The 13,236-nt window shown below is 46.7% G+C and overlaps 1 protein-coding gene across 1 annotated transcript; it reads left to right on the plus strand.

Annotated features, from left to right (window-relative positions):
- The first annotated feature begins 665 nt into the window (after positions 1–665).
- STIP1 (stress induced phosphoprotein 1) lies at positions 666–13,066 on the plus strand. Its single transcript, XM_065881840.1, has 14 exons — positions 666–737; positions 3,669–3,878; positions 4,382–4,523; positions 4,683–4,824; positions 5,500–5,668; positions 6,932–7,058; positions 7,151–7,253; positions 7,522–7,642; positions 8,595–8,691; positions 8,831–8,955; positions 11,434–11,470; positions 11,685–11,788; positions 11,967–12,139; positions 12,597–13,066. Exons 1-14 carry the CDS (start codon positions 729–731, stop codon positions 12,667–12,669), a joined length of 1,632 nt encoding a protein of 543 aa, XP_065737912.1. The 5' UTR covers positions 666–728; the 3' UTR covers positions 12,670–13,066.
- Positions 13,067–13,236: the final 170 nt, after the last annotated feature.

A 13,236-nucleotide genomic window follows, 5' to 3' on the forward strand; every position in this document is an offset into this window, starting at 1 on the left:
CGAAGGACCAGGGCTCTCTGCCGCCGGGGAGGAGCGAATTGCCTCGGCCACGAGCGAATTGCCTCGGCCACACTACCCGCAGAGCGAGAAAGGAAGCGGCCAGCGACCCCAGCTACCCCGCCAATACCGCAGCCTGGCGAACCACCGCTGCAGACGGTGGATGCGGCCTTGGCCTCCCATAAACCACGGCTACAGTAAAACCCCACCCTGCTCTTTGAAGGGCATCAATTTAAACCTATCAGAGCAAAGTGTCTGCAACTCACCGCCCAATTGAAATTTTTTAAAATCTGAATGCGGTTCCGTCATGGAGTCCGTCAGCCCAATGGGAGAGGTGGAAATTTCCAGAAAGAACAGGACCAATGGGCGCGGCCAGCGCGGCCACGATTGGCGGACCAAGTGACCAATCACTGATCGCAGAGGTCTGCCCTTCCCTCCAATCATAGAGCTTGTGATGGGCGGAGCTTTTAGGGGAACGCCCAATCCCGAGATGCGGGGGCGGCAGGGTTCTCCATATTGTCCAATGAGAGAGAAACAAAGATGATGGGCTAGACTTCAAGCCAATAGTAGAAAAGCTCAGAAAGACCCCTAGAGGAGCGCGACCAGTGAGCCAGAGAGGAAGGGGCGGGATTTGGGGGTCCCGGCAGCTTCTAGTAGGTTCCAGAAGGCGGCGCGTGCGGTTGGGAACGCGGAGCGGACGGAGTCTATTCAACTGGGTTCCGGGCCGGGCTATGGAGCAGGTGAAGGGGGAGGGGCGGGCTGAGGCCCGGGGCCGTTTGTGACCCGCCGAGGCCAGGCTGCGGGTGGAGGAGCGGGGCGGGAGCCCGATTGGGGCGGCCGGGGCGGCCGGGGTGGGGGCCGGGGCCGCCGGAACAGCTGAGGCGGCGAGGGCGTGAGGGCCGCGGCGGGGAGCGGGGGTTGGCTGTGGGGAGCGCGGGTTCGGCTCAGCGCCTGTCGCCACCCGACTCGGCGAGATGGGCTGGAAGACGTATCAGTTCGGCATAAGTCCGGCTCGCGGCGGGAAGAGGAGCCGCGGCCGGACTCCGGAGGTCTCTCGGGACGTGGGTCCAGGCTGAGCAGGGGGACGGCGCCCTAGGCGCTGGGAGGGATGGAGGTGGGCGAGGGGCCTTGCGAAAGGCAGGAGGGGTCGGGTCAATCTCTGGGAGTTCGTCATCTGAAAGGGGGATCAGATTGCAGACGAAGAGACTACCCAGGACTTGGCACAGTTAACTTGGAGGAATTCGGGGAGCGGGGACGGGAATACACTGGAAGTAGCTGATGGACTTAGTAGCCAGAAGTAGGGAAAATCCTACTTCTCTGCATCTGAAAAGGCCGGGATGGAAGAGTGTTTAGTGAAGGTATGACGAGCAGCAGGCCGACTTCTTTTCATGATGCAGGAAAGGGGAGGGTGCAGCAAGAGTCCTTGGAATGAATTTCATCCCTACCAGTGTTTTTACAAACGTATGTGAGGCCCCTCCCCCTCCTCGTTTTTCTTTCTGTGTGCGTGCGATTCAAGAGTAACAGGACTGATACTTAACAAAACTTCGGTTTCACATTGCAGAAGGAGGAATTAGTTGCTTAGAGAATTTAGAATATACAGATAAGCAGTAAGTTATTTAACTCCTCTCGGCATTGTTGGGGGGCCGAGTTTGAAGCTGCTGCTAGTTGCTTTCAGTGACTTAATTGTACCCTCTGTGGCCTGAGGGTTGTGAAAAGCCCAGAAAGGTTTTATTCAATTGGAAGCTGTTATTAGTCTGTAAAGATTGACTGGGGGGAGTGGGGGGACAGCTCGGGTGTTCAGGTGTGATCTACAAAGTCGAACCTTTTGCCTTAGTATAGGTATTACTCTTTTAGCCAAACCTGGGGTCTCTTCGCTAAATTTTTAAAAATTAGAGTGGAAACGGAGAGTACGGAGAGTTTAATAAACATTTTGAGCTCTTGTGATAATTCAATTGTATCTGGGATTCAGTAGGCTGTGATATAGACAAGAGACAGAGGGCTGATGTGAGAAACACATTGCTGTGTTAAATTCAAGAAAAGCTCTCATCCCGCCGTTATCAAAAGAGGAAAAAAATTTTTCTTAATCGCAATTGCCCATTGTAGAAGTGTAGGTACAGGTAGACTGTGAGTGACTAAACTCAGGGACTGCACGTTTACCATGCCCGTTGTACAAATGGCCTGGCATTTTACTCCAGGTGTGTTAGAACCTACTGTCTTGCTCCCATTCAATATGTAGCTTTTTTTAAAATTATTATTCTGAGATCCGTGTTTCAGTTTTAGGAAATATTCCTAAAGTTGGACAAATTTGAGTGTCCAAAATTGTGTTTTTTTAACTAAGCACCTTTCAAATAAATCTTAGTGATAAACTTTTAAAATTTGACCCAATACAGACATACAACTGTATAACATGTCAGACAGAACAACTTACTGTATTATATGTACCACATGCTGATATTTTCTATTCCATTTGATGTTTTAAAGTGCTGGTTGTGTACGAACTTGATTTCCTGACCTACTGCAAGTAGGTGCCCAGTTTGGAAGATGTTCTGTAGGATAGGCAAGAACTTCACCTAGCTGTTCTCAGCTGCCTCATGGTATTGAGTTATTAAACTTTTTGCCTTCTGGCCAGCATCTTGGTAGTTTCTTTTCCTTTTTTCTCATAGAGCTTGTCTCTCTAAGATCTCTGGTTGGTGGAGGTTCCCAGTTGGTGTGCCTCAAGGTTCCAAAGTCATTTCTCATAACAGAACTCTTTCTTGCATCAGTACACTGGGTCATGGGCAGATGATAGATACCAAGAAAGAATGACTTTGTGTTTTGAGGGACACAGCGTAGTCTCACCAAGTGTGTATGCATTGGAGGGATGACCCTCCCCTCTTGTAGGGCTTCCTGGTTAGGAGAAGCCCTTTAATGAGGATCCTGTTCTGATAGGGCCAGGGTCACTTTATTAAACGTTTTGATGCATTCCTGCTGTTTTCATTCCGGATATTTGAGAGGATAGTGGATGGAACCACAAATAGTGCTGCTTTATTCTTCTTCATCCTCGTAGTAGCGTATTAATACTTAAGCATGACAAAAACTGTTTTTTCCTAGCTTTCCTTTACCTGTTAAGGAATAGACCAGTAATCTATCGTGTTGTGACATGTTACCACATCTGTAAGTGGAAGCAGATTGTTCTTTGGTCATAGGTGAGCGTCTTGGTGCTCCTGGAACCGGCAGGTTGCTGAAGCATATATCAGTGCACGCTCAGTCCACTTCCTTCTTGGTTACCTCTTCCTGTGAGGAGTAACTAGGCCTGTGTCCAGTTTATCATTCCAACTGTGGAAATCCACGGCAAATAAATTTGTTTTTCCACAAAAGGAACTCATGAGTATGTTCTAGAGTGGCTTCATCAGCTCAAAGTAGAGACTTTTGGAAGAGTGGCTGGAGTTCTCACTGATCCACAGGGGAGCCAGCAAAGAACAGTGTCAGGCCGCTTCTTCCTGGTTATTTTTTCCTTGCTGGTTCCCAAAGGTGTGGGAAATGTAAATTAATGAATCTATTGATTTCTCTTTTCTGATCTATAAAGTAACCTGTTTATCAATAGCTGCGGAAAGGAATAAGTATCCCCTAAGAAATTGGGACTAAAGAGACCTTTTATGGAGAGAAACTATATTGGTTCCTTTTCTTCTCAGGTAAATGAGCTCAAAGAAAAGGGCAACAAGGCCCTGAGTGCTGGCAACATCGATGACGCGTTGCAGTGCTACTCGGAAGCCATTAAGTTAGACCCCCAGAACCACGTGCTCTACAGCAATCGTTCCGCAGCCTATGCCAAGAAAGGAGACTACCAGAAGGCTTACGAGGATGGCTGCAGAACCGTGGACCTGAAGCCTGACTGGGGCAAGGTAAGCTGTGTGCGCGCTGGGGCTCCTCAGGTGCCCAGAAACTCCTTTGGGGGCAGTTCTTAAATACCAGCCCTCCTGGCTTGCCTAGTTACCTATCCCAAGAGACTCATAGTTGATTATTCCCCTCCCCCCAGTATTCTTCTTACCTGTTTGAGATTGTTCCTCAGAGTGATGGCATGTTTCATCAGATCTGAGGTACCATCGGTTAAGACATGTCTTATTTTTTGTACTGCTAGGAAGGAAAACACTACCCAAAATTCTGACAACACTTAGGGTCGAAAGATGAACTGGGAGGGGGCAGGTGTGCACCTTAGATATTAGGCTGTGTTCTACAGGGTCGATGATATACCATTGCTGTATCCTGCTCCTCTTTCTATTTTTTCTTAGGCCTTCACGTGAATACCCACTTTGTTTCATGAAATGTAAAATAGATTTTTTTGAGTTCATCTTAGGAATTTACCGCTAGGTGTCTTTCATTTTGTATTTTTCTTTGCTGGTTTAAGGGCTATTCTCGAAAAGCAGCAGCTCTTGAGTTCTTAAACCGATTTGAAGAAGCCAAGCAAACCTATGAGGAGGGTTTAAAACATGAAGCAAACAATCCTCAACTCAAAGAAGGTTTACAGAATATGGAGGCCCGGTTGGCAGGTAGGCAGGCACCACATATACTGCTCTTCTCCTTTTATTTACTATTATTTTTTAATTGGGATTAACTTGGAGGCTCCCCTATCCCCCAGTGTTGGTCTAGTAGGCTGTGTGGGCATAGTAACTGACTTCTAGTGACGTGCTTTCCTTTGTTTGAAACAGAGAGGAAATTCATGAACCCTTTCAACATGCCTAATCTATACCAGAAGTTGGAGAGTGATCCCAGGACAAAGATTCTGCTCGCTGACCCTACCTACCGGGAACTGATAGAGCAGCTGCGGAACAAGCCCTCCGACCTGGGCATGTAAGTCAAGGCAGCACCGTTTGTCTCTGGAAATGGACATGAACGTTGTGCTTTCTTCCTGGGATCCTGTGGCAGGTGGTTCCCTCGACCGGACTGCAGGGTTTCTCCCTTTGTTTTTTCTCCAAAGAGCAGTAGGAGTTTATTGCTTTGTTTACTGTTTATTTGTATTTTTAGAAAGGGTCAGGGGGAGTATATATCAGAGTAATCTGGAGTGTTTGTTCTAACCCTCCTCTGCCTCTTCACTGCTCTCCTGCTGTGCTGACCTAGCACCAACCCTATCGTTTCTTTACACGTAGGACCCCCTCTCTCTGTTGGTATATTGGAGTGGAAACGCAGGGTTGAAAGGATGTCAGATATAAAGAGGTCTCTCCAAACCTTGTACTGCTATATGTGACTGTCTGAATCCCTCTGGCTCCTGAGATCAGACAAAGTGTATCTATAACTCATTTCTCTGTGTATCTGCTGGCCTCAAGAAATAAATTTGGTCTGTGTTACCTCATTTTATATGGATATTTGAAGGGTTGAGTATTCCCCATTTGTAACTTTTAGTACAGGATCTAGGAACCTTCTCATGGGTGAGAAGCTTTTATATACAGTAATCTAGGCTTTAGCAGTAAATGGGGTTTAAGATCAGTTGTGGAGAGGACTAAGTGCTGTATTTTTAACCAATACTAGGAAATTGCAAGATCCCCGGATCATGACTACTCTTAGCGTCCTCCTTGGGGTCGATCTAGGTGGTATGGATGAAGAAGAGGAAGTTGTGACACCTCCACCGCCGCCTCCTCCCAGAAAGGAGACAAAACCAGAGCCAATGGAAGAAGATCTTCCAGAAAATAAGAAGCAGGTCTTGCTCTTTTTTTTTTTTTTTTTTTTTTTTAGCACTGTTTACTATCATGAATTTAGAATAAACAGCCAAGTCAATTAGAAATATGTGTGTCAGGTGGGACCATCTATAGGCTTTCCTTGGCTGTGATTGTTTTTTGAATGCTCAGTTTGTGCTAAAGTTACTGTTAATTAAAATGGTCACGGGACTTTCCTGGTGGTCCAGTGGGTAAGAGACTGTGCTCCCAGTGCAGGGGGCCTGGGTTCGATCCCTGGTGGGAACTAGATCCTGCTTGCATGCTGCAACTTAAGAGTTTGCATGCCACGACTAAGAATCCACGTGCCGCAACTAAGACCCAGTGCAGCTGAAATAGATAAATAATAAATAAATATTTTAAAAATAAAATAGTATATTAAAAGGTCCACATAACAAGCAGTTTCATAGGATTCGTGTATCTCAAAGTCTTGAGGCAGTGGAAGCTACTAGTCCATAGTCTCACAGCCGCTGTGGTTCTGGCAATGTGGAAGTCAGCCAGGGCCAGCCAGTAAAGTTGTGTGTGGTCCTTGTCCTTGCGGAGATGCAGAAGAATGCTGTCTGTCATTCCTTATGCTTCTGTTTCCTGGTTGGACGTGGTGTGTAGTTGAAAGTTGTCTGTGTTGCTAAGTGAACAACTTTCGGTCTTCCAGAGCAGGAGGCATGTGCCTGAACGATTTTATTTCCCCTCTTATAAATGGGAACAGCAGATTGTTGCCAAATTTAGTACCTTTAAATGGGTAAGCGTTGGTTGTTCGTGGTGCCTCAAAGCTGGAAAAAGGCCCTATAACGTGGGTGGTAGTGAGCTCTGCCGAAGACTCCTGCCACCAGGACAGCCCCTTCTGCTCCTCACGCTCTCTGTGGGTGTTGCCTGACAGCTAAGACCCTGAGACAGCATGCGACAGAAACCGAACTTGCTCAGCCTCTCAGAATTAAACCTAGCACAGAACTATGTTGTCCTCTCTGAAGTTCTTTCAAGCTGAAGGGATTTCCTCTCCCCTGAAGAAGCCCTCACTTGCTGAGAAAGATCCAGGAGAGTAGGTGGGATAGGGGGAGTTTCAGAGGAAGCAGAGATGAAAGTCTGTAATTTTTCATTCTAACAGCTGATACTTCACTGTGGGTGTGGAGAACCTGCTTCTGTAGCCTTGTTAGTTGTGTATGCTGCGTGGTACCTGTGACGTCACAGGCCCTTGCTCTCTTTGCCGTCTGGTTAGATGTGCTCAGCACTGACTTCTCCCACACCTCATCTAGGCACTGAAAGAAAAAGAGTTGGGGAATGAAGCCTATAAGAAGAAAGACTTTGACACAGCCTTGAAACACTATGACAGAGCCAAGGACCTGGACCCCACCAACATGACTTACATAACCAACCAAGCAGGTGAGACCCAGGACACAGGTGCAGGAGTTGTTACGTGGTCCTGGGGATGAGGCATGGGCTGACTCTTCCTTTTTGACCCTTCTGCCTGGCAGCCGTGTACTTCGAAAAGGGCGACTATGGTAAATGCCGGGAGCTTTGTGAGAAGGCCATTGAAGTGGGGCGAGAAAACCGAGAAGACTACCGACAGATTGCCAAGTACGCTTGACCTGGGAATGCCTTGAGCGGTGTGGAGGGTTCCGTGTGTGCGTGGAGCGGGGGCTGCTGGCTGCACAACATACTGTGTTAGCCGTGGGCTGGAAAGGAGGCTGCAGGATCCTAGACGGAAGGTGTTGGAAGGGCGTGGTGCCTGGGGCAGTGATGTGGGCCTTGTGTCTGGTTGGTTGCAGATGTTTTTTTCTCTGCAGGGGCTGACCTTGTCTGTGTTCTGCCCTTAGCAAATTCTTTTTTCTCTTGTCTTTGTCAGAGCTTACGCTCGAATTGGCAACTCCTATTTCAAAGAAGAAAAGTACAAGGATGCCATCCATTTCTACAACAAGTCTCTGGCAGAGCACCGAACCCCAGATGTGCTCAAGAAATGCCAACAGGTGGGTAGGGAATATGGGATGTTTTGCTATTTTTTGTTTTATTTGTTGTAGTCATTACTATTTAATGACAAATCTGTTGTCTTTGGTCATTGTATATGATGCTGCCCCTGTCACTTAATGATGACAACACGTAGGGAATAACTTTTTCTGCTGTGCCTTTTTTGTCGGCCAAGGTTTCCACCATAAATTCGTTGATGTTGAGGGTCCAGTGCTCTGACAGTGTTGTGGTTGTTACTGTAATTTAAGTTTTTTCTTACCTTATACAACCAAATTATGTAGGGGAGTGATTTTATTCACAGAAAGATTAGGCAGAAAATTGAACTGTCAATACGTACATCATTTTCATATAAGTCATATCTTTGTACCAAGTGTACATCAATACCGTTCATTCTGCTTCATAGTACCTACACCTTGATGATGAGGAATATAAAATTTTTTTTTGAATTGAGGTAAAGTTGGTTTACAACATTATACTTCAGTTGTACAACATAGCGATTCAAAATTTTTATAGATTATATTTTATTTAAAGATAATATAAAATATCGGTTCTTTTCTTTTTTCTTTTTTTTTTTTTTTTTTTTTGCGGTATGCGGGCCTCTCACTGTTGTGGCCTCTCCCGTTGCGGAGCGCAGGCTCAGCGGCCATGGCTCACGGGCACAGCCGCTCCACGGCATGTGGGATCTTCCCGGACCGGGGCACAAACCCGTGTCCCCTGCATCGGCAGGCAGACAACCACTGCGCCACCAGGGAAGCCCCCTGGTTATATCCTTTATGCTGTACAATATATCTTTGTAGCTTACTTAAGCTATATATAGTTGGTAAGGAATATAAAATTATTAAACCAAAAGTTAAATCTTGCCACTCTGAAAATTGAAATTCTAATCAGACTTTTTATTAGCCCAATGTTTATGAGAGTTAAAATGACTATTCCAAGAATTAATAATTTTTTTAGGCAGAGAAAATCCTGAAAGAGCAAGAGCGGCTGGCCTACATAAACCCTGACCTGGCCTTGGAGGAAAAGAACAAAGGCAATGAATGTTTTCAGAAAGGTACCTACAGCTCAGATGATGGAACCTTTGAATAAGAGCAGTGTAGATGTTGCTTTCTGTGCCTTGGCTGACTGTGGGGTAGATGCGCTCTGGTGGTGTGCTTTATTTTATTTTTTAAGTTTGTTTTTTCCATGTTCAGGGGACTATCCCCAGGCCATGAAGCATTATACAGAAGCCATCAAACGGAACCCAAAAGATGCCAAATTGTACAGCAATCGAGCTGCCTGCTACACCAAACTTCTGGAGTTCCAGCTGGCACTCAAGGTGAGGCTCTGGGAATGCGGAGCAGCTGTTAATGTAACCTGTGCGTGAGGAATGTGTTTTCCTCTTTCCATGTTTTCATCAGCATCAGCTTGATGTTCTTATTTTGATCATAGATTCAAGGTGGTGATTGATGTACATGTGAAATTTGTAAAAATACAGGGCCTGTGTCTACCCTGTCCTGGCCTGTGGATTTATTCGTGGTTGGGAGTATTGGGGAAAGTAGATCCTTTTCCCTCCCCTTTGTCCTTTCTTACATTTTTTGTTGTTTACCTTTTTAACATTTTAAGTGTATGGTGAGTGGCATCAAGTACATCCACATTGCTGTGCAGCCATCACCAACATCCATCTCCAGAACGTTTTCATCTTCCCAAATGGAAACTGCGTTTTCTAAACACTAACGCCCCAGCCCTCTCTCCCAGTCCCTGGCAACCACTGTTGTATTTTCTGTCTCTCTGAATTTGATCGCTCTAGGGACCTCCTGTAAGTGGAATCATACGGTATTGGACCTTTTGTGTCTAGCTTATGTCACTTAGCATAATGTCTTCAAGATTCACGTTGTAGCATGTGTCGCACTTCCTTTTTCATGGCTGAATAATACTCCGTTGTGTAGACCACCTTTTGTTCATCCATCCATGGACATTTGGTTGTATCCACCTTTTGGCTGTTCTGGAAAATGCTGCTGTGAACATGGGTGTACAGGTATCTGTTTGAGTCCCTGGTTTCAATTCTTTGAAGTATTTTATGCAACAGTGGAAGTACTATAGTTCTGTGTTTCATTTTTTTGGAGAACTGCCTTAACTTCCACAGCAGCTTTACCATTCTTTTCTTCCATACTCCAGTTAGATAGATCTGCTGTTGTCAGTAACATCAAGTATGGTCAGATATGATAATGTTCAACACTGAAGGAGTTACTCTCCATAGCTGTCTTGAACATGAGCTACCCTGTGCCTCTTGGTGATTTTTAAACTGTTCTCTGGGAGGTAAACCTGGACTATCTTGTGGGAACTAGACAAAATGTTATCTATCTAGACACACCAGTACCTGAGTCCATGATGGTTTTGTATGATGCCACTATCTTCTCAGTCCATCTGGCCTAGAGACATCACTGCTGCTGGTGGGACTGCACAGGGGGAATGTCAAAAGCAAGTTGGTTTGCAAAGCAAAGAATAACATTGTTAGTCACCTGAGAGGTGGAACAGGACTTTGCCAATCTGCAAATGGGAGGCAAGAATGAGTCGAATTGCTTCCAGTCTTAGAGCTGCTTGGTTGGGCCTCAGTGCACACACTACACTGCATAGCATTCTTTTCTCTGTAATTTTATGTTTTGAAGATATTTCAGACAAAAAGACACAGAATACCTATGTTTTCCGCCTTTTCTTCAACCATAAGCATCGACGCTTTTGGCGAACCATTTGTGAACGGAGATGATGCGTTTTGGCACGTGGCCTCTGAGTTCCTGAGCATGCATCTCCTGAAATGACTCCCTGTCCAGTCTCAGTATTACTCGCACCTAATAATAGCAGACTCAGGCTATAATGTCATCTGCTGTATGTTTATGTTCAGCTTTCCTTAGTTGTCTAAAAATAAAGTTTTAAAGTTGTCAATATCAAGGTCCATTCGTTTCATCTGGTGGTCATGTCCTCTAGTTTCTCAAACTAGAGGTTTCCCTACTTTTTCGGTTTGCGGGGGGCGGGGGGGTTCCTTTTTTTTTTTTTTTAATCATAACATTAGCCTTTTGAAGAGTCCCAGCCCCCTTATATGAGATGGTCCATGATCTGGATTTGTTATCCCTTCTAGTTCTGCTTTCCTTACTTCCCTACTCTCCTTTTGCTGGGCCTGCTGTTAAATTACCAAGCTGCCAGGAACAACAGAAGCACTAGAGGGAGGAGGGATAAATTGGGAGATTGGGATTGACATATACACACTACTGTGTATAAAATAGATGAGTAATAAGGACCTACTGTGTAGCACAGCGAACTCCATTCAGTGCTCTGTAATGGCTTTGTGGGAAAAGAATCTAAAGAAGAGTGGATATGTGTATATATATAATAACTGATTTACTTTGCTGTACACGTGTACAGCACCTGTAAATCAACTATACTCCAATAAAAATTTTTTAAAAGTAGAACAGGGCTTCCCTGGTGGCGCAGTGGTTGAGAGTCCGCCTGCCGATGCAGGGGACACGGGTTCGTGCCCCGGTCCGGGAAGATCCCACATGCCTCAGAGAGTCGGGGCCCGTGAGCCATGGCCGCTGAGCCTGCACGTCCGGAGCCTGTTCTCCGCAACGGGAGAGGCCACAACAGTGAGAGGCCCGTGTACCGCAAAAAAAAAAAAAAGAGAAGCATTAGAACAAAAGCAGAGAATGTTCTGTAATGGCCCTGGGTGAACAGTTAGATTTGTAATTCCAAGTGATCAGTCTGCCCTAGGGTAGCTCCTCTAAAGGAATGAGCTTAATTCTTTCTTGCCTTTCCTCCTTAGGACTGTGAGGAATGCATCCAGCTAGAACCGACCTTCAGTAAGTGCCTTTCTGTGCTGTTTCTCTGTCCCCTGACTGGCCCCAGGGTTGAGAGAAGGAGAGAGCATATTCTTTGCCTGTGTGTCTTTCGGGTTTGTAACATTTAGGAGCTAGTGTCAGGCTGAGGAACAGTGGTGTTCAGATGAAGAGTTGAAAGAGCACCTTTCAGAAGTGTGTTTTAGGTGATGCCTCACCTCTCCCTTTCTGTCTGTAGTCAAGGGTTATACACGGAAAGCAGCTGCCTTGGAAGCGATGAAAGACTACACCAAAGCCATGGATGTCTACCAGAAGGCACTCGACCTGGACTCCAACTGTAAGGTGGGGCTGCTCTGGCCTTCAGTGAGCTCTCCCCTGCCTGCACGTGTCTGATTCTTCCCTCTCGCCTGCTTCTCTGTATGTCTGTCTTCCCCTCAGTGACCTCTGTTATCTTGGACCTGCTGCAGCAGTGAGCCAGGTAGTGCTAACACCCTCCACTTTTGGCTTTGCCGGAATGCAGGAGGCCGCAGATGGTTACCAGCGCTGCATGATGGCCCAGTACAACCGACATGACAGCCCCGAAGATGTGAAGCGGCGGGCCATGGCCGACCCTGAGGTGCAGCAGATAATGAGTGACCCAGCCATGCGGCTCATCCTGGAGCAGATGCAGAAGGACCCCCAGGCGCTCAGCGAGTGAGTCAAGTTGGGGGCAGATGGCCTTCGAGGGAGAAGGTGGACAAAAGCATTGAGAATACACGACGTTGGCAGCAGTGTGATCTGAGTGGAATATTTATAGTGTAATTCTTACTTGCAAGGTTGGCAGTTGATAGTGAGCTGGAAGGATTTCATTTGTATACGTTAGTGGCGATGGCTTAAGTGGTTAGTTGGAAAGACCGGTTTTTCTGGGAGAATGGTCTCAGCTTAAACCTGTGTCCTTGGACTCCTTTGCAGCAGGACTGGTCAGGTTCCGAACAGTGGCAGAGGAGGCCCGTGTGGGTCCCCCTGGGCAGTCTCTGCCAGGACTCCCTTACCGCCTCTTGTTTGTTGGTGGTGTCCAGGGGGATTTGTGTTGGTTGGGGCTTGCTCTGCGAGCAAGTAGGAATTTTTATAGGTTGTCTCGTTTCAAATAACTTTGCCTCTTGTTTGTCAGACACTTAAAGAATCCTGTGATAGCGCAGAAGATCCAGAAGTTGATGGATGTGGGTCTGATCGCAATTCGGTGATGACTTGCTCATCGTGCCCCTTCCCTTCGCCCTCACGTGGAAAGAGGAGCTGGGACCGCGGCAAGCAGCACGGAGCAGAAGGGAGAGAAGGGGAAACAAGTGAACAACTTATCTATATATTTATACAGACGTACGAGGAAGATTCGGAGACTTGTACTCGCATATTCGTGCAGCCGCTGCCTCTGGGCCCTCCCAGCACACGCATGGTCTCCTTCCCCTGCCCCCAGTCGCTGTCTCAGCTGCTCTCCCATAGTTGGTTATTTTTTATTTGGGGCAGTGGGCTTGTAAGGGGAGGGGAGGGTGTTCTTCCCAACCTCAGGTCCCAACTGTCTTCACGTTGTTAACTCCACGTCCTCTTCTCCAATAAAACAAGCCAGTCAGGCGTGGTTATACACTGCTATGTCCCTGAGTGATTTTTTTGCCAAAAAACTTTGAAGCAGATGTCCTGTAGGAGTCACAGCCTGGATTGGGAGATTTGAGTGCGAACTGAACACTGGGAACCAGGCCCGCACGCTCTCTTCCTTCCTGAAGGGTGGGGTGGGTGTGAGCTTGGCCGGGTTCCCTGGC

The sequence above is a fragment of the Phocoena phocoena genome, chromosome 8, assembly GCF_963924675.1.
Source record: "Phocoena phocoena chromosome 8, mPhoPho1.1, whole genome shotgun sequence".
Taxonomy (NCBI): domain Eukaryota; kingdom Metazoa; phylum Chordata; class Mammalia; order Artiodactyla; family Phocoenidae; genus Phocoena; species Phocoena phocoena.